General features: G+C 41.2%; 1 protein-coding gene across 2 annotated transcripts; it reads right to left on the bottom strand.

Moving 5' to 3' along the window:
* Positions 1-23: 23 nt before the first annotated feature.
* nub1 (negative regulator of ubiquitin-like proteins 1) lies at positions 24-18018 on the bottom strand. Of its 2 annotated transcripts, XM_079805713.1 has the most exons (15): positions 17954-18018; positions 17605-17803; positions 16352-16522; positions 14735-14799; positions 13586-13650; positions 13336-13503; positions 10021-10109; positions 9801-9907; positions 7648-7834; positions 6614-6721; positions 4642-4794; positions 4421-4567; positions 3335-3415; positions 3068-3248; positions 24-1503 (listed from the first exon to the last, which is right to left on the bottom strand). In XM_079805713.1, the coding sequence occupies exons 2-15, from the start codon at positions 17719-17721 to the stop codon at positions 1343-1345; spliced, it is 1800 nt and encodes a 599-aa protein (XP_079661839.1). In that variant the 5' UTR covers positions 17722-17803; positions 17954-18018; the 3' UTR covers positions 24-1342. The 2 variants fall into 2 exon arrangements, with proteins under 2 accessions (XP_079661839.1, XP_079661840.1); XM_079805714.1 differs by having other exon boundaries at positions 17605-17990.
* Between the last annotated feature and the right edge of the window lie 4347 nt (positions 18019-22365).

The raw sequence follows: 22365 nt of genomic DNA on the forward strand, positions 1-22365 counted from the left end.
TCCATCAACGGACAGATTTTACATTTATAGGGTATATAATTGTATTTAATACACATTAAATTGATCAAATGAGACATTAATAATGTTGCAAAAGATTCTATTTCAAATAAATGCTGCTCTTTTGAACTTTCTATTCATCAAATAATCCTGAAAAATGCAAAATTGCACCGTTTACACAAAAATATGAACATTGATAATAATCATAAATGTTTTTTGAGCTCAAATCATCATATTAGAATGATTTGTGAAGGGTCATGTGACACTGAAGACTGGAGTAATGATGCTAAAAATTCAGCTTTGAATCAAAAGAATCAATTACACTTTACTATATATTCACATAGAGAACCGTTATATTAAATTGTAATAATATTTCACAATTTTTACTGTATTTTTGATCAAATAAATGAGCAAAAGAGACTTTTAAAAAAGTTAAAACCCCCATTTAGCTTCCCTGGCTCATTTTAAATGGTACTGAAAAATACATTTATAGTATAAATATTTAATTTTGTCTTAATTAGGGCTCATAAAAATATCGTTAACACTTTACAATAAGTTTGTATTAGTTAACATGAACTAACCATGAACAACTCCTCTGTTCAGCATTAGTTTATCTTTGATAACGTTAGTTCATAAAAATAAAGCTGTTTATGTTAATCCACAGTGCATTAACTAATGTTCGCAAGATTTTAATAATGTATTCGTAAATGTTGAAATTAACATTAACAAAGGTAAATAAATGGGTTATAAGTGCAGTTCATTATTAGTTCATGTTACCTAAACTAATGTTAACTAATGAACCTTATTGTAAAGTGTTACCAAAATATCATATAAATCACAAAAAAAGTGTGTGTGAAAGTGCCACAGTATCAGTAGATCATCGCTGTGACTGTAGTTAATAAGGGACTAGATATGGTTATAAAATCCACATCATTTGAGTAGAATTGAATGAAACACTAATTTGACACTTATTTAAAAATAATGAGATGGATATTGCAGACAGTGTAAATGTTCACAACGAGTGAATCTTTATTAATATCTTCTCAAGAAGAACCGTATGAACCTGAACAGAAGAATCAGAACGGAGTAAAACAATATAAACACTCATTCATCAGGAGAGTGTCTGGAATCATCACACACACACACACACACTGGGTGTTTAAATAAAGCTCTTTCTTTTATACATGTCCTCAATCATGTAGAAACTCAAATGATTTTACTGAAATTAACTTCTTATTGTGTAAATCAAAGGGTCAACTTTTAGATTCAACCGTATTTGAAAACAAAAACTTTGAACTGAGAAGCTGAACTGAGAAACTGAAGTGTGTATGTGGTGAGCCTGGCCTCAGCCGGAGGACGTGGTCTGTTTGTCCAGACGGGATCTGATGTGCATCATGAGCTCCTGCTCCTCGTCCAGTGTGACGTCCAGATAGTCTTCCTCGTGTCTGGGGATGTCCTCCAGAACCTCGTTCACCAGCTCCTCGTCCAGAGGACTGGACACTGAAACTGGACACAAACACAGCGTCTCATTACTGATAATGACTCATTTTATTAATTATAAATAATGGCAATTTTACATATAAATATGCATATTTATAATATTAAATGTATTCATTGTCACTGATAAAAAGCATTATAATTTTGATATCTTTATATATTTTAAATCTATTAGTGCATGTATACTCACCTAAAGGATTATTAGGAACACACACTAATACTGTGTTTGACCCTTTCACCTTCAGAACTGCCTTAATTCTACGTGGCATTGATTCAACAAGGTGCTGAAAGCATTCTTTAGAAATGTTGGCCCATATTGATAGGAGAGCATCTTGCAGTTGATGGAGATTTGTGGGATGCACATCCAGGGCACGAAGCTCCCGTTCCACCACATCCCAAAGATGCTCTATTGGGTTGAGATCTGGAGACTGTGGGGGCCATTTTAGTCCAGTGAACTCATTGTCATGTTCAAGAAACCAGTTTGAAATGATTGGAGCTTTGTGACGGTGCATTATCCTGCTGGAAGTAGCCATCAGAGGATGGGGACATGGTGCTCATAAAGGGATGGACATGGTCAGAAACAATGCTCAGGTAGGCCGTGGCATTTAAACCATGCCCAATTGGCACTAAGGGGCCTAAAGTGTGCCAAGAAAACATCCCCCACACCATTACACCACCACCACCAGCCTGCACAGTGGCAACAAGGCATGATGGATCCATGTTCTCATTCTGTTTACGCCAAATTCTGACTCTACCATCCGAATGTCTCAACAGAAATCCAGACTCATCAAACCAGGCAACATTTTTCCAGTCTTCAACTGTCCAATTTTGGTGAGCTCGAGCAAATTGTCGCCTCTTTTTCCTATTTGTAGTGGAGATGAGTGGTACCCGGTGGGGTCTTCTGCTGTTGTAGCCCATCCGCCTCAAGGTTGTGTGTGTTGTGGCTTCACAAATGCTTTGCTGCATACCTCGGTTGTAACGAGTGGTTATTTGAGTCAAAGTTGCTCTTCTATCAGCTTGAATCAGTCGGCCCATGACCTCTGACCTCTAGCATCAACAAGGCATTTTCTCCCACAGGACTGCCGCATACTGGATGTTTTTCCCTTTTCACACCATTCTTTGTAAACCCTAGAAATGGTTGTGCGTGAAAATCCCAGTAACTGAGCAGATTGTGAAATACTCAGACTGGCCCGTCTGGCTCAAAATTGCTTAAATCTCCTTTCTTTCCCATTCTGACATTCAGTGTGGAGTTCAGGAGATTGTCTTGACCAGGACCACACCCCTAAATGCACTGAAGCAACTGCCATGTGATTGGTTGATTAGATAATTGCATTAATGAGAAATTGAACAGGTGTTCCTAATAATCCTTTAGGTGAGTGTATATATATATATATATATATAAATATATGTTTGTTTGAGTTAAATACGCATGTTTATTCATTTCTATTATTTAAGTTCACACATATTTATTTATGTTCATAATATGCATAATTTTTTATTTATTTTTTTAAAAAATTTTACCCTGTGTTGATCATGTATTGTGTGTGTGTAACGCTGATGCTGCCGGTCTCACCGGTGGAGTCGGAGGAGGTGCTGGGCTCCTCTGAGGAGGAGGATGGAGGAGAGGGCGACAGGAGCTCTGGAGGAACGGCACCCTGATGATCCAGCAGCATCTGTGTGGCCAGCTCCAGATCATCTCCCATGAGCCTCAGCGCAGAGTCTGCCACGTCCACCTGAAAGCCGTAGGACACCAGCTGCACACACACACACACACACACACACACATGCGTCAGGTTCATGATCTCACAGCTGAAGTCTGCATGTAAATCACAGAACCCACCTGATCCAGTTTGACCTGTCTGTCTGAACTCTGAGTCTGAGTCTGAGTCTGAGTCTGAGCCTCAGCGCCGTCCAACAGAATCTGCAGAACAACAGCTCAGCATTAACCCAGATCACCAGATCATCAGATCATCAAATCATCAGATCATCATCAGCTCATCAGATCATCAAATCACCAGATCATCAGATCATCAAATCATCAAATCATCAAATCATCAGACCACGCTCCAACATTAACACTGAGATCTTAAACACTAACAGTTTAGAACATACTTAATCCCTTTGCCTTCTTGATTTATATAAATGTTTGTGTGTGTGTGTGTGTGTGTGTGTGTGTGTGTTCTCACGCCGTATGCCTTGTCCACGTCTCCTCTGGCCTGATGCAGGGCTCTGGCCGCGTCTCTCTTACTGAAGCCCAGCTCCACCAGTGTGTGTGTGTGTGTGTGTGTGTGTGTGTGTGTGTGTGTGTGCTCACGCCGTATGCCTTGTCCACGTCTCCTCTGGCCTGATGCAGGGCTCTGGCCGCGTCTCTCTTACTGAAGCCCAGCTCCACCAGTGTGTGTGTGTGTGTGTGTGTGTGTGTGTGTGTGTGTGTGTGCTCACGCCGTATGCCTTGTCCACGTCTCCTCTGGCCTGATGCAGGGCTCTGGCCGCGTCTCTCTTACTGAAGCCCAGCTCCACCAGTGTGTGTGTGTGTGTGTGTGTGTGTGTGTGTGTGTGTGTGTGTGTGTGTGTGTGTGTGTGTGAGTGTGTGTGTGTGTGTGCTCACGCCGTATGCCTTGTCCACGTCTCCTCTGGCCTGATGCAGGGCTCTGGCCGCGTCTCTCTTACTGAAGCCCAGCTCCACCAGTGTGTGTGTGTGTGTGTGTGTGTGTGTGTGTGTGTGTGTGTGTGTGTGTGTGTGTGTGTGTGTGTGTGTGTGTGTGTTCTCACGCTGTATGCCTTGTCCACGTCTCCTCTGGCCTGATGCAGGGCTCTGGCCGCGTCTCTCTTACTGAAGCCCAGCTCCACCAGTGTGTGTGTGTGTGTGTGTGTGTGTGTGTGTGTGTGTGTGTGTGTGTGAGTGTGTGTGTGTGTGTGTGCTCACGCCGTATGCCTTGTCCACGTCTCCTCTGGCTTGATGCAGGGCTCTGGCCGCGTCTCTCTTACTGAAGCCCAGCTCCACCAGTGTGTTGATGTCCTGCAGGCGCCGCCTCCTCTTCTCACGCTCTCTCTCCTTCGTCTCCTTCCTCTCCTGAGGGCACATCAGCACACGTTTACCTCAGAGTCACACGAGTGAAAGTCATCAACGTGTGTGTAGACCAGCACCTTCTTCCTCTGCGTGATGTGCAGCACGGCCTCGGATAAATCTCCTCGACAGGCTCTCAAACCCAGACGAGCGTCCTGCTCTGAGAAACCCAAACCCATCAGCTGCGTAATCTTCTCCGGGTCCAGAAACAACTGACCGAACAGACGCTCAACCTGACCGACACAGACACACAATCAGGAGTTACACTCTAGAAGAATCAAACGAGTCATGGTCTAGAAGAATCAAACGAGTCATGGTCTAGAAGAATCAAACGAGTCATAGTCTAGAAGAATCAAACTAGTCAGGGTCTAGAAGAATCAAACTAGTCAGGGTCTAGAAGAATCAAACTAGTCAGGGTCTAGAAGAATCAAACGAGTCAGGGTCTAGAAGAATCAAACGAGTCATACTCTAGAAGAAACAAACGAGTCAGGGTCTAGAAGAATCAAACGAGTCATGGTCTAGAAGAATCAAACGAGTCATGGTCTAGAAGAATCAAACGAGTCATGGTCTAGAAGAATCAAACGAGTCATGGTCTAGAAGAATCAAACGAGTCATGGTCTAGAAGAATCAAACGAGTCAGGGTCTAGAAGAATCAAACGAGTCATACTCTAGAAGAAACAAACGAGTCATGGTCTAGAAGAATCAAACGAGTCATGGTCTAGAAGAATCAAACGAGTCATGGTCTAGAAGAATCAAACGAGTCATGGTCTAGAAGAATCAAACGAGTCATGGTCTAGAAGAATCAAACGAGTCATGGTCTAGAAGAATCAAACGAGTCATGGTCTAGAAGAATCAAACGAGTCATGGTCTAGAAGAATCAAACGAGTCAGGGTCTAGAAGAATCAAACGAGTCATACTCTAGAAGAAACAAACGAGTCATGGTCTAGAAGAATCAAACGAGTCATGGTCTAGAAGAATCAAACGAGTCATGGTCTAGAAGAATCAAACGAGTCATGGTCTAGAAGAATCAAACGAGTCAGGGTCTAGAAGAATCAAACGAGTCATACTCTAGAAGAAACAAACGAGTCATGGTCTAGAAGAATCAAACGAGTCATGGTCTAGAAGAATCAAACGAGTCATGGTCTAGAAGAATCAAACGAGTCATGGTCTAGAAGAATCAAACGAGTCAGGGTCTAGAAGAATCAAACGAGTCATGGTCTTGAAGAATCAAATGAGTCATGGTCTAGACTAGAAGAATCAAATGAGTTGTATTCTAATAATCAAAAGTGTCATATTTTGTAAGTATCAAATAGATTATATTCTATAAGAATCAAACATACCACATTCTATATGAATCAAATAGGCACGTTCTACACTTTTAAAGTATTGTTATATTAAGGATTGTTTATTGTTTATTGTATTGTTGTTACTGTACCTTCATGATTTCTATACAATTAAATGGATTTAAATTATCCTTAAAATAATGTTACATAATACTTATGTTGCAATGCCAAATACATTTAAAAAAGGGCTTAATTTTCTTTTGAAAAAATCTATTTTTTATTTTTACTGAATGGATTTTTGAAATTATTTATGGCCTATGTATGTATTATTTTATTTTTTATCTTATATATTGATTTTGGAGTGAAATATGACTTGTACATCTTCTGATGCTCACAAAAACTTGATTTGAATCCAGAATATTTTCAATTAACGTTGATTCTAATAAAAAATATTTTTTTTCACAGTTTAACACAGAAAAAAAATGGAAATTTCAATCAAAAACTTAAACCCACATAATAAGGAAATATCTTTTGTCGCCATCTAGAGCATTAATGTGAAAATACACGTGAGGGAGTTTGATCTGTGTTTTTGAACAAGTGTTTTGAGCAAATGATTCAAAGATTCACTCAGAATCCTCTGGTCAGGAAGAGTCACCAAATGAATCACTAAACAATCAAAAGATTCGGATGACTGGGATGAATCACAATCTGCACTACTAGGTTCTTTTAGAGGTAAATAGACACAACGATTCAAACTCCGAGCATGTACTTCTTTGAGCTTGTGAGAGGCTTGGTTCTTGTTTCCGTCGTGGTAGGCCAGCACGCTCTGAAGGAGATACAGCCTCAGAAACAGCACGTCTTCTCCTCCGGTGTGGCCCTGAAACACACGACACATGCAGTGAACACACACACACACACACACACGCGTGTGCAGGGTTCCCACTCTTTTTCAGCGATCATTTTCCAGGACTTTTCCAGGATATCTAAAATTTTACTACAGTGAGAATAAAAGACAAGGATCACTCCTAAAGTAATATATTGCTCTCTAAGTCTTTAAAAGGCACACAGTTTATTGCCATGACTTAACTATAAAATCAGTTTTTAATATGAGCTCTTAATCATACATTATGACTAAGGAAGCTTGTTTCCGCCACAGAATTTAAAAAAAAGGTAATTGCGACATATCTTGCTATTCTGATTTTTTTTTTTTTGCAATTGTGATTTTCTCGCAAAAAAAATCTGTCTTTTTTCCCTCAAACTTTTGGACTTTATGTCAATTCTGAGAAAAGTAATAAATGCAAGATATAAACTCGATATTGCGAGAAAAAAAGTAAGAATTTCGCAATTCTGACTATATCTCAAAATAATTCTGAGTGAGACCCCACCCCTATGGGCGTTGGTTATGGGGTTGAAAACATGCGGAACCGGCTCCTTTAGTCTTTAGCCTCTGGCCAAAAATCCTCCGATGACACAAAATGACGATATTTGCGTCATCGGAGGATTTTTTCCAGAAATAAAATGCATAATTATCTCGTCTCAGGGGGATATGAGGGGGAAAGTACCATAACTCAAATATACTACCGGGTTTCTACTGATACAAAACCTAATGCTAAATCACTGAAGTTACCCTTTAACTTTTTTAAAAATAATTTTCCAGGACAAAAACTATTTTTTCCAGGACATTTTACATTTTCTCTAACTGTCCATGTGCTTTCCAGGACTGGAAAATGTATCATACATTTTCCAGGTTTTCCAGGACAAGTGGGAGCCCTGGTGTGAGGTGAAGAGCAGCGTCTCACAGACCTTGATGAGCTGCAGGCGGCTCTGCTGCTCTCCGTAGCACCTCTGGAAGCACTCCTCTGCCCGGGACAGCCTCTGCCTGGCGTCATTCAGACAGTCCAGCTGCTCCAGGGCCTGGAAACACCACACGATGTCCAGCTGCAGGACGGCATAGTTATCCACCGTCTTCAGCAGCGCGGAGTTACACTTACTGCAGAAACAAACACCCGCCATCAGAGATGCATGACAGAAGCGTATTTACATTACTCAAGAGCTAAACGTCCTATAGAATTACCTTATACTTTAAAAATACATATCGAAAATCTATTTGTTTCACAGAATGTCTAGCATCAAACAGCGCTGATGTCATGGTAATATTTGCATACTGAACTATTATTGCTCTTTTAAAATGTTTATATAAGTGATCATAGGACAGCACCATATTAAAATATTAAAAGTGTTAAATGTCTTACAAAATGCTCTAAACATCAGAATCTAACAGTCATGTGAACTATAACTTGTATTTTTTAATGCATTTATTTACATAAGAATCAAATGAGTCATGTTCCATATGAATCAAATTAGTCATTTTCCATATGAATCAAATGAGCCATGTTCCATATGAACAAAATAAGCCATGTTCCATATGAATAAAATAAGCCATGTTCCATATGAACAAAATAAGCCATGTTCCATATGAATAAAATAAGCCATGTTTCATATGAATAAAATAAGCCATGTTTCATATGAATCAAATGAGCCATGTTCCATATGAATCAAATGAGCCATGTTCCATATGAATAAAATAAGCCATGTTTCATTTGAATAAAATAAGCCATGTTCCATATGAATAAAATAAGCCATGTTTCATTTGAATAAAATAAGCCATGTTCCATATGAATAAAATAAGCCATGTTTCATTTGAATAAAATAAGCCATGTTTCATTTGAATAAAATAAGCCATGTTTCATTTGAATAAAATAAGCCATGTTTCATTTGAATAAAATAGGCCATGTTTCATTTGAATAAAATAGGCCATGTTTCATTTGAATAAAATAAGCCATGTTCCATATGAATAAAATAAGCCATGTTTCATATGAATCAAATGAGCCATGTTCCATATGAATCAAATGAGCCATGTTCCATATGAATAAAATAAGCCATGTTTCATTTGAATAAAATAAGCCATGTTCCATATGAATAAAATAAGCCATGTTTCATATGAATAAAATAAGCCATGTTTCATATGAATCAAATGAGCCATGTTCCATATGAATCAAATGAGCCATGTTCCATATGAATAAAATAAGCCATGTTTCATTTGAATAAAATAAGCCATGTTCCATATGAATAAAATAAGCCATGTTCCATATGAATAAAATAAGCCATGTTTCATATGAATCAAATGAGTCATGTTCCATATGAATAAAATAAGCCATGTTTCATATGAATAAAATAAGCCATGTTTCATATGAATCAAATGAGCCATGTTCCATATGAATAAAATGAGCCATGTTCCATATGAATAAAATAAGCCATGTTTCATATGAATCAAATGAGCCATGTTTCATTTGAATAAAATAAGCCATGTTCCATATGAATCAAATGAGTCATGTTCTATATGAGTCATGTTCATATGAATCAAATGCTTTTAAGGTTTAATTTATCTTTATTTCAGTTTAAGTTTTTATTTATTTCCAGTTAATAATTTAAATGCTTCAACTTCAACTTATTTCAGTTTATTGCCAAGGCAACATTTATAATTGTTGTTTAGTTTAATATTTATATTTTATTTCAGCTTTACTTCAATCAACAGAAATGTTTTAATAGTTTTAGTGAACGATAATAACCCTTCTTTATAATTATAAAATTACAGCTTGAAAATCTCCCACTTGACTCAGTGCAAATCTAAAGACGCTGATGTCAGAGCAATATTTTGCATACTTGTGTTATTATATGTTTTTTTTTTGCATGTATACAGGCATTAATGCACTGCAAAGATGAAGTTTTGCTCAATGTTGATGATCAGTGACTGCAGTGAAGCGTCATGATGTGTGTGTGTGTGTGTGTGTGTGTGTGTGTGTGTGTGTGTGTGTGTGTGTGTGTGTGTGTGTGTGTGTGTGTGTGTGTGTGTGTGTGTGTGTGTGTGTGTGTGTGTGTGTGTGATGGATCCGCACTTGAACTGTTCGTCAGCGAGCAGCAGGTGACACAGAGCAGCGCTGTGCTCCCTCTTCTTCATCAGAGATCGGCCCTTCTCATGGAAGCCCATCGCCAGGATCAGAGCCTGAGGCAGATCAACACACACCTGATATTAATGCACACACACACACTCCAGCTGAGCTTCTGAACGCTGATGTTTATCAGAGTGATCTTCAGGACATGCATTGGCAGGATCACCTTCCGCTCGTCGTTGGGGATCTGGAGTGGATTTCCTTTCTGATCTGCGATCTCCAGAAAGGGTGTGGTGGCCGGATCTTCACTCCCGTCTGATGAGGACACAAGAGCTGATGATTTAATACTGAACAAACAACTGCAAAATACATCATATAATGAGTATATATAGGCTGATATATAACAACTCACTCACACTCTCTCACACACTCTCACACACACTCTCTCACACTCTCTCACACACTCTCACACTCTCTCACACACTCTCACACTCTCTCACACACTCTCTCACACAAACTCTCACACAAACTCTCACACAAACTCTCACACACACTCTCACACACTCTCACACTCTCACACACACTCTCACACACTCTCACACACTCTCACACACTCTCACACTCTCACACACTCTCACACTCTCTCACACTCACTCTCTCACACTCTCTCACACTCTCTCACACTCTCTCACACACTCTCACACTCTCACACACACTCTCACACACTCTCACACTCTCACACACTCTCACACTCTCACACACACTCTCTCACACTCTCTCACACTCTCTCACACTCACTCTCTCACACTCTCTCACACTCTCTCACACTCACTCTCTCACACACTCTCACACACTCTCTCACACAAACTCTCACACAAACTCTCACACACACTCTCACACAAACTCTCACACTCTCACACACACTCTCACACACTCTCTCACACAAACTCTCACACACACTGTCACACACACTCTCACACAAACTCTCACACTCTCACACACACTCTCACACACTCTCTCACACAAACTCTCACACACACTGTCACACACACTCTCACACTCTCACACACACTCTCTCACACTCTCACACACACTCTCTCACACTCTCACACACTCTCTCACACAAACTCTCACACAAACTCTCACACACACTCTCACACAAACTCTCACACAAACTCTCACACACACTCTCACACAAACTCTCACACACTCTCTCACACAAACTCTCACACACACTGTCACACACACTCTCACACACTCTCACACTCTCACACACACTCTCTCACACTCTCACACACTCTCTCACACAAACTCTCACACAAACTCTCACACACTCTCACACACACTCTCACACACACTCTCACACACTCTCACACACTCTCACACTCTCACACACACTCTCACACACTCTCACACTCTCACACACACTCTCTCACACTCTCTCACACTCACTCTCTCACACTCACTCTCTCACACTCACTCTCTCACACTCTCTCACACAAACTCTCACACACACTCTCACACACACTCTCACACACACTCTCACACACACTCTCACACACTCTCACACACTCTCACACTCTCACACACACTCTCACACACTCTCTCACACAAACTCTCACACACACTCTCACACACACTCTCACACACTCTCACACACACTCTCTCACACTCTCTCACACACTCTCACACACTCTCACACACTCTCACACACTCTCACACACTCTCACACACTCTCTCACACAAACTCTCACACACACACACACACTCTCACACACTCTCACACACACTCTCTCACTCTCACACACTCACACACACTCTCACACACTCTCACACTCTCTCACACACACTCTCACACACTCTCACACACTCTCACACACTCTCACACACACTCTCTCACACTCTCACACACTCTCACACACTCACACTCTCACTCTCACACACTCTCTAACACACTCTCACACACTCTCACACACTCTCACACTCTCACACTCTCACACACTCTCACACTCTCACACACACTCTCTCACACTCTCTCACACTCACTCTCTCACACTCTCTCACACACTCTCACACTCTCACACACACTCTCACACTCTCACACACTCTCACACTCTCACACACACTCTCTCACACTCTCTCACACTCACTCTCTCACACTCTCTCACACACTCTCACACACTCTCACACACTCTCACACACTCTCACACACTCTCACACACAAACTCTCACACAAACTCTCACACACACTCTCACACACACACTCTCACACACACTCTCACACACACTCTCACACACACTCTCACACACTCTCTCACACAAACTCTCACACACACTGTCTCACACACTCTCACACTCTCACACTCTCACACTCTCACACTCTCACACACACTCTCTCACACTCTCACACACTCTCTCACACAAACTCTCACACAAACTCTCACACACTCTCACACACTCTCACACACTCTCACACTCTCACACACACTCTCACACACTCTCACACTCTCACACACACTCTCTCACACTCTCTCACACTCACTCTCTCACACTCTCTCACACTCTCTCACACACTCTCACACACTCTCTCACACAAACTCTCACACACACTCTCACACACACTCTCACACACACTCTCACACACACTCTCACACTCTCACACACACTCTCACACACTCTCTCACACAAACTCTCACACACACTCTCACACACACTCTCACACACACTCTCACACACACTCTCACACACTCTCACACACTCTCACACTCTCACACACACTCTCACACACTCTCACACACTCTCTCACACAAACTCTCACACACACTCTCACACACACTCTCACACACACTCTCACACACTCTCACACTCTCACACACACTCTCTCACACTCTCTCACACACTCTCACACACTCTCACACACTCTCACACACTCTCACACACTCTCTCACACAAACTCTCACACACACACTCTCACTCTCACACACTCACACACACTCTCACACTCTCTCACACACACTCTCACACACTCTCACACACTCTCACACACTCTCACACACTCTCACACACACTCTCTCACACTCTCACACACTCTCACACACTCTCACACACTCTCACACACTCACACTCTCACTCTCACACACTCTCTAACACACTCTCACACACTCTCACACTCTCACACTCTCACACACTCTCACACTCTCACACTCTCACACTCTCTCACACACACACACACACACACACACACACGCTCTCTCACACACACACACACACACGCTCTCACACACACACACACACACACATTCGTTTCTATGTAAGTTTGGACATTGAAACATTATGATTACGGAATTGCTCTTTTGTGTATTTTGGGACTCAGATTGGATTGACCGATTGAGGCCGGGACTATCTGGTGTAACACGTGTGTGTGTGTGTGTGTGTGTGTGTGTGTGTGTGTGTGTGTGTGTGTGTGTGTGTGTGTGTGTGTGTGTGTGTGTGTGTGTGTGTGTGTGTGTGTGTGTGTGTGTGTGTGTGAATGTTCGTTCACCTCTCTCCGACAGGATCTGGAACCCCTTCTGCGTCCTCTGCACTCCTTCATTCTGACTGCGCGTCTTCTCCTCTTCCTCCAGCATTTCGTTCTTCACCTCATCCGAGGTGACGTTCAGCACCATGATCTTACTGTTGTTCTTCACGTTCTGTTCATCCAGCCTCATCCCTTAAAGAAGCACGGCTCGTGTTACAGCATGCAGTGATTCATGGAGGTATGAATAAATGCTCAGATAGGCCTCAGTCTTTACCTAGAGACAGTTTCTTCCCAGACAGAATCAGATTGAAGTGTTTGTATTTAAACTCCTCACTTATCCTTAAAGAGCAGAATAAGACAATGATCAAACACAGGATGCAGAGGCAGAACCGTTTAAATGAGCCAATCACGTCAGAAATGATTCACAACAATTCAACATTTCATAATTACACTTCACAACATTGACACTGCTATGACTGAACTCAATAATGACACTAATGTCTAATGTAGAGCTGATAATAGAATTTAACTGAGTTGAACTAATTTCATAATTGATGGACTTTAGTTATGGAACTGAACTGAATTAACCCTGAACTGAATTGAGCTGTATAATGACACTGTTGTTTAATGTAGAGTTGCTAATAGAATTTAACTGAATTGGACGTGTTTGAACTGAACTGCCTATAGAATTGAACTGAACTGAGTTGAACTCATTTCATAATTGATGGACTTGACATCAATTGAATCAACCCTAAACTGAATCGAACTGAATAACTATTGTCTTCTGTAGAGTTGCTTATAGAATTTAACTGACTTGAGCTGAATAATAATGACACTATTGTCTTATGTAAAGTTGATAATAGAATTGAACTGAATTGAACTGAATTGAATGAACCCTGAACAGACTGTAACTGAATGACACTATTGTCTTCTATAGAGCTGATAATAGAATTGAACTGAGTTGAACTTATTTCATAATTTATGGACTTTACAGTTGTTGAACTGAACTGAATAATAATGACACTATTGTCTTCAGTAGAGCTGATAATAGAATTGAACCGAATTGAACATGTTTCATAATTGATGGACTTTACAGTTATTGAACTGAACTGAATCAACCCTGAACTGAACTGAATAATGACACTATTGTCTTCAGTCGAGCTGATAATAGAATTGAGCAAGTTTCATCATTTATGGACTTTACAGTTGTTGAACTGAACTGAACTGAATTGAATAATGACACTATTGTCTTCAGTAGAGCTGATAATAGAATTGAACTGAATTGAACAAGTTTCATCATTTATGGACTTGACAGTTGTTGAACTGAACTGAATCAACCCTGAACTGAACTGAATTGAATAATGACACTATTGTCTCCAGTAGAGCTGACAATAGAATTGAACAGAACTTGTTTTCGACTCACCGATTCTTCAGCTCTTGTGTGGTGATGTCCAGTTTGGTTTTTAAATGAACTTTCCTTTTCTTTTTCTGAAAGGAAACACAAACACAGAGTGAGCCCAGTGAGCAGTGATGGAGTAGGGCCAGTGATGGAGTAAGGGTGGAGCAGTGATGGAGTAAGGGTGGAGCAGTGATGGAGTAAGGGTGGAGTGATGGAGTAAGGGTGGAGCAGTGATGGAGTAAGGGTGGAGCAGTGATGGAGTAAGGGTGGAGCAGTGATGGAGTAAGGGTGGAGCAGTGATGGAGTAAGGGTGGAGCAGTGAGTGAGTAAGGGTGGAGCAGTGATGGAGTAAGGGTGGAGCAGCGATGGAGTAAGGGTGGAGCAGTGATGGAGTAAGGGTGGAGCAGTGAGTGAGTAAGGGTGGAGCAGTGATGGAGTAAGGGTGGAGCAGTGATGGAGTAAGGGTGGAGCAGTGATGGAGTAAGGGTGGAGCAGTGAGTGAGTAAGTGTGGAGCAGTGATGGAGTAAGGGTGGAGCAGTGATGGAGTAAGGGTGGAGCAAGGGTGGAGCAGTGATGGAGTAAGGGTGGAGCAGTGATGGAGTAAGGGTGGAGCAGTGAGTGAGTAAGGGTGGAGCAGTGAGTGAGTAAGGGTGGAGCAGTGATGCAGTAAGGGTGGAGCAGTGATGGAGTAAGGGTGGAGCAGTGATGGAGTAAGGGTGGAGCAGTGAGTGAGTAAGGGTGGAGCAGTGATGGAGTAAGGGTGGAGCAGTGATGGAGTAAGGGTGGAGCAGTGATGGAGTAAGGGTGGAGCAGTGAGTGAGTAAGGGTGGAGCAGTGATGGAGTAAGGGTGCAGCAGTGATGGAGTAAGGGTGGAGCAGTGAGTGAGTAAGGGTGGAGCAGTGAGTGAGTAAGGGTGGAGCAGTGAGTGAGTAAGGGTGGAGCAGTGATGGAGTAAGGGTGGAGCAGTGATGGAGTAAGGGTGGAGCAGTGATGGAGTAAGGGTGGAGCAGTGATGGAGTAAGGGTGGAGCAGTGATGGAGTAAGGGTGGAGCAGTGATGGAGTAAGGGTGGAGCAGTGATGGAGTAAGGGTGGAGCAGTGATGGAGTAAGGGTGGAGCAGTGATGGAGTAAGGGTGGAGCAGTGATGGAGTAAGGGTGGAGCAGTGATGGAGTAGGGGTGGAGCAGTGATGGAGTAAGGGTGGAGCAGTGATGGAGTAAGGGTGGAGCAGTGATGGAGTAAGGGTGGAGCAGTGATGGAGTAAGGGTGGAGCAGTGAGTGAGTAAGGGTGGAGCAGTGATGGAGTAAGGGTGCAGCAGTGATGGAGTAAGGGTGGAGCAGTGAGTGAGTAAGGGTGGAGCAGTGAGTGAGTAAGGGTGGAGCAGTGATGGAGTAAGGGTGGAGCAGTGAGTGAGTAAGGGTGGAGCAGTGAGTGAGTAAGGGTGGAGCAGTGATGGAGTAAGGGTGGAGCAGTGATGGAGTAAGGGTGGAGCAGTGATGGAGTAAGGGTGGAGCAGTGAGTGAGTAAGGGTGGAGCAGTGAGTGAGTAAGGGTGGAGCAGTGATGGAGTAAGGGTGGAGCAGTGATGGAGTAAGGGTGGAGCAGTGAGTGAGTAGGGCCAGTGAAGGCTTGCCCAGCACCTGTCCTTCCTCCGCTCTGGGCAGGTGCAGCTCCAGCGTGGCCACTGACGTCTCTCTGAACTCTTTATTGCCCTCATCTTTCCTGCTGGTGTCCGACCGGATGGCCTCCAGTGAGGACAGCACATCCTCCACAGTGAAGCCGGTGACCGGAGCGTATTTCAGAGCCAGCTCCTGGGCAGAGGAGGGGGACGCATTACAAGAGAGTTACGTAATAATATTACTTTTTCCAAGTAACTAGTAAAGTTACGCATTGCTTTTCAAATTTACAACAAAATATCTGAGTTACTTTTTCACATTAGTTTGACTGACAGCTCAAGTGCAGAGGCGTGTGTGTGAACATGATGTTTATTGTAGTTCTAGACTAAATGTGAACAATTATCTCACTTGCACAATAAAGATTCTGTTCTCCTCAAAATGATTAAAATCAGTCAAATGCAAAATCAGAGTAATATGCAAACCTCCAATAATTTCATGTTAAATAAAACTACTATTTATATGCATAATCTACCTTTATATTTAATTGACCAATGTCAATTCTGACCTTTGATGATGAAAATTACTCGATTTTTTGTTTTTTTTGGTAAAACTTTTTTCTCCTGCATCCTATTCTACCATTATCCAGAGTGTTCATGCGTCAATTTGTATTTTTACCTCAGACTGGTGCTTATTATTTCAATTTTGGTATGAAGAGGTCTTTACCGTTGCACAAAAATATAACTTTTTTGTTATAAACAAAAACAAGCCCAGCCCAGGTGAGAAAAAGTAACGCAAAAGTAACGTCAAGTCAAGTCAACTTTATTTATATAGCGCTTTTAACAATGTATATTGTTTCAAAGCAGCTTTACAGTGTTAAACAGGAAAATAATGCAGCATAATTTTATTCAGCTGTATAGCCATTCTGGAAAAAACGCTGATGTCATAAGTTCAAGTTCACAAGTGTGGGCTTTAGATCAATAATTCGATCAGTAATTTAGTTTAAATGGTTAATTAGATTTATTTCGATGTTTAGTTGAAAAATGTAGGGTCCCCAACTGAGCACGCCAAGCCAGAGGCAACAGTAACGCATTACTTTTCTTAAAAAGTAACTAAGTAACGCAATTAGTTACTTTTTAAGTGAGTAACGCAATATTGTAACGCATTATTTTTCAAAGTAACTTTCCCCAACACTGGTTATGAGTGAAGCTGTTAGCCGGAGGAGCAGGAGATGGAGCAGGTGATGGAGCAGGAGATCGACAGGTGCTTCATCATCTCACCTGTATCTTCTGGAGCTCCGCGTCGCCGCTGTCCGTCGTGAAGGGCTCGAGCCACAGGCGGATGTTGTCCTGCCGGAGGAGCGCGATCAGCCGAGCCTGAATGTGCTGCTCATCCATCGCGACGAACCTCCAGAGCTGATCGCGATCTAACGCGTCTCAGACTGAAACTGAAACCCAGCAGCTCTGGAATGGAAATCACCTAGAAATCCAGAATATTCGAGAACAATAACACCGACGATTAGACACATTTAGACGGTGTATATAGATGACATACTTCTGTGTGCATGTCTATGTGTTGTTAATGTGATTTAATGTATTGTTTGTTGTCGAGATGTTGAGAACGTCGCACCTTCTCTGCTGCGCTGCGCACACGTGATGCTGTTGTTGTTGTTTTCTTCCTGGTTCTCGGTCACTTCCGGTCGCACACGTCATGATTTTCGTCATCAGTTTTTTTTGTGCTTTTAGCACCTCCTGCTGGATGGGAGATTCACGTTTTTTATTATATTTTTTATTTATGTAATATGTGTATAATAATGATAATCATGTATTATTTTTTATTTATTTAAAGCTCTGTTTTATCTAAAGCCACTCGCAAAGGAGGACATGCAAACTTGACTAACTTGTAAATATGGTTAATTTTATTCGTCACAGCACCTGTTTGGAGAACATTGTCAAATAAACAATTCATATGTAATATTTGCCGTGAATATAAAGCTTTTTATTTAATGAATGGTTGTTATGTAGCCTACTCTATGACATTGTTTGTGTGTGTGTGTGTGTGTGTGTGTGTGTGTGTGTGTGTGTGTGTGTGTGTGTGTGTGTGTGTGTGTGTGTGTGTGTGTGTGTGTGTGTGTGTGTGTGTGTGTGTGTGTGTGTGTGTGTGTGTGTGTGTGTGTGTGTGTGTGTGTGTGTGTGTTAATCTTTTGGATTACTTTTGACCTAACTCGTTTATCACATTGATTTAAATAGGATAATCGTGAAAGAACATTTAGTCATTTTAGATTCTGGTTCTTATAGCTAAAACTTTTCTTTTGTAATCTTCATTTTTAAGACCCTGGTTCAATCCCATAGATATAGGGATGTCGGCGTGGTAACGTGTAGTTACAATACTGTGTATTTGAACTCTTGGTAGCTTCAGAAGATGTTTAAATGAACCAAATCTTCCAAATATCCCTGAAATTGGTTCAAAATGAGATTCTTATGTTTGAGAGCAAGTTGATGTGCCTCAACTTGACCATTTTCAGTGGATTTTTGGTATTCAGAGGGTTGTGTTTTATGCAATTCTTTTGATAGAGGGAAACAAGATACATTTCTAGTTTAAACATTATAGACATTCCTCTTTAAACGCATCAGCTGTGTGCAAAGTACCCACATTTGGTTTTTCGACCACTGAAAATGGGTAAGATTCAACAATTTGAGCTGCTTTGAGATCCCCATATCTCTGGGATTGAGCCATGTAGGGCTTTGAAAATGAAGATTTCAAAAGGAAAGTTTATTAAGAATGAGAATCTAGAAGGATATTAACATATCTTGGATACTTATAAAGTTTAAAGCAAGCAAACTTTGGAAAAATAATATTTATGGCACTCAGATGTTATGTTCAATGCAATTGAGTTGATAAAAAAAAGAGATATTTCAATTTTTAACATTTTTTGTTCTTCAGATATTCCTCTTTAAAAGAAAAAAAGTATCAGGTGTATGCAAAGTGATCCAAAATTTGTTTTTGGTCACTGGAAATGTGTACAATTGACCAATTTACTCATGGAGCCGCATTAAGATCAACAATTTGAGCTGCTTTGAGATCCCAATATCTCTGGGATGGAACCATATAGAGCCCTTAAAATGAAGAAACCAAAAGAAAAGTTTGTTAAGAACCAGGATATTAAGATATATTTAATACTTCTTGAGCTACAGACATGCAAACATGAGACAAAAGACACAATAAGTGTTTTTTTCCCATGTTTGAACAGTCAACGTTGGCATATAATGCAGGAGATATTGCTAAAGTCAACAGATTTCACTAATAGACCTACCAATCTCTGTGTAGAAATAAAATAAATATGCCACCTTCTTTCTAAAGTCATTTTTACGCCCCTGTAATTTGGCTCCAAATCTCATGTGAATTGTTATTTTGACCCCCCTCGTCAAAATCAAATCAAGTCCCACTAAAAGCTGTACATTATATTCTAAAGGCAATCAATGGGGAAATACATTCAGTGACCTTACAAGTGATCAATAAAACAAAAGCATCTGAAGACAATACAGGCAAACCCGACTGTGAAGATAATCACTGTTGCCAACAAATTTTCAGGGGAAGTTGCTAAAGGCAGATCGAGTTGTTGCTAAAAGTTGCTAAATGACGTTGTGACGTCATTGCGCTATGACGTCATTACGTCATCGCAAGGCAAAACTACGCCATTATGTAACGCGTAGATATTATTTGAAATGCTAATTTAGATTTGTTTGTAAAATAGATTAAAGCAATGTGTTAGTTAATATGTACGGATCGAGCCCCACACATGACGTGCAAGAAAAAATAAAAGTAAATTGTGCGCAAAATTTACAAATTTGTTCCCTCGATTTGCTAAACCGTCCACACGATTTACTCATTTGTTCCCTCGATTTATAAATCGTGTGCACGATTTAGCCTACTAGTTTTTTTCCTGCATGTCATATGCAGGGCTCCGTAAATATGCTACCTAAATGATCTTCCGGTTTTTACAGCGATTTCCACATTTCCACAGTGATCTTAAGGAATTATGAATGAACCGCTCAGCCTTTTGAGCTAGCTTGTACATGTGTAGTTTGGATTAGAGTCACTTTCCAGAAGTTGCTAAAAGTTGCCAAATAAATTAAAAAAATTGCTAAATTTGTTGCTAGGTGCTTTTAGAAAAAAAGTTGCTAAGGTAGTCTGAAAAGTTGCTAAATCTAGCAACAAATTTGCTAAGTTGGCAACACTGAAGATAATAGGACTATGTAAAGGTGCAAACATTTGACTCTCCGTCAATTTCCAATACAATGGAGCTCACCTTCGTTTTCATGTGATCCAGATGAAGGTTCAGCACATCTTAAGCGGATTCTTACATTTGTAATCCCACATTACTGATTGTGTTTGCATTATTTACACTGAAGCAAGAAGTGACACATTGAATTAAACATGAATTGTTGAAGTAAACAGACTGAAATAGGCTGGTATTTATTTCCTTGTAAAACACTCCAATAATCGTTGTTTTATTTACACGTTTTTACAGTACATCAAATATTGATTAGACAAATATCCTAGTGATTGTGCAAACTATGCAAAGGAAACAGAAATCAGCTCATTTCTGTCACACTACTGCTGTACAGTATAACAAACTAATGTATGAAAATTGCATTTTTTTGTCAAAAGCATGTTCTAAGAATGGGAGGGGGGGGTGCTATTTCATGCATTCTGACTAATTTACACTGTTAGAGAGTTGATTCATGATAAACCTTGCCTAAAGTTCAAAAAAGTATTTCTGTGCCAAATACACTCCTTCAGGACTCAAACGAGTTTCAGAACTTTTTTTCAGAGTATGACATCATAAAGTGCGTAATTCCTTGTATTGCCATTGGCCACTTCCCCCGGATGAGCATAAAAATGTGTGTTTTGTTGGCAATCGGCAAGTGCAAAATGTGAACAACACCAACGTATAGTGAATCAAAAGTTATCCAGGGATATGCCATGATGTATTGGGTGTGTGTGTGTGTGTGTGTGTGTGTGTGTGTGTGTGTGTGTGTGTGTGTGTGTGTGTGTGTGTGTGTGTGTGTGTGTGTGTGTGTGTGTGTGTGTGTGTGGGCATGTTTTTGTGAAATATCAGGACACAAATGTGTATAATGACATGGGTATTACAAAAAGAGGGTGAAATATGAGGACGTTCCCCATGTCCTCACTTTTCAAAATGCTTATAAATCACAGAATGAGGTTTTTTTTCACAGAAAGTGAACTGCACAGTCTCCTGTGATGGGTAGGTTTAGGGGCAGGGGCAGTGTGTGTGTGTGTGTGTGTGTGTGTGTGTGTGTGTGTGTGTGTGTGTGTGTGTGTGTGTGTGTGTGTGTGTGTGTGTGTGTGTGTGTGTGTGTGTGTGTGTGTGTGTGTGTGTGTGTGTGTGTGTGTGTGTGTGTGTGTGTGTGTGTGTGTGTGTGTGTGTATGTTCATGTCTCTTTAGCTCCGCCCACCTCCACGGACTCGGCTGTTTTCTGTAAGAATGGGTCCAGCTGATCTGTCTTTATAAATCTGATAAACTACAGACTCTTGTGAGATATGAAGGATCAACTCTACTCTACAGATACTCCAGATTAACACGAGACTGGCAGAAACTGTGTGTGTGTGTGTGTGTGTGTGTGTGTGTGTGTGTGTGTGTTATCACCCCTTTAAGAGAACCTTATTTCCAAATGTTCCTTCTGAATGTGTTCTAAAACTAGTAGCATTTAAAAATGTTAGACAAACGAAAATGTTAGAGTTCAGATCATTCTGGGAGCGTTCCCTGTTGGTTAGCTTCAGTCACGTGTCCTCCTGATTAAAGTGTAGCGTACAGGCCGAGTCTCCTGGCGGCCTCAGACTTGCGCAGGCATTTCCTCTGAGGGAAGGGGTAATATTTGCAGCCTGCAGGTGTGGAGCGATAACTCCCAGAGCTCAGCTGACGGGACAGAACCGCTGGAGCAGACAGTTTCCTGGAGCTCAGAGCACTGCTGTCCTTCAGGCGCCGGTGCGCGTCCTCAGAGAGCCGCTCTGACTCT

The sequence above is a fragment of the Gobio gobio genome (genome assembly GCF_949357685.1).
Source record: "Gobio gobio genome assembly, chromosome: 23".
Taxonomy (NCBI): domain Eukaryota; kingdom Metazoa; phylum Chordata; class Actinopteri; order Cypriniformes; family Gobionidae; genus Gobio; species Gobio gobio.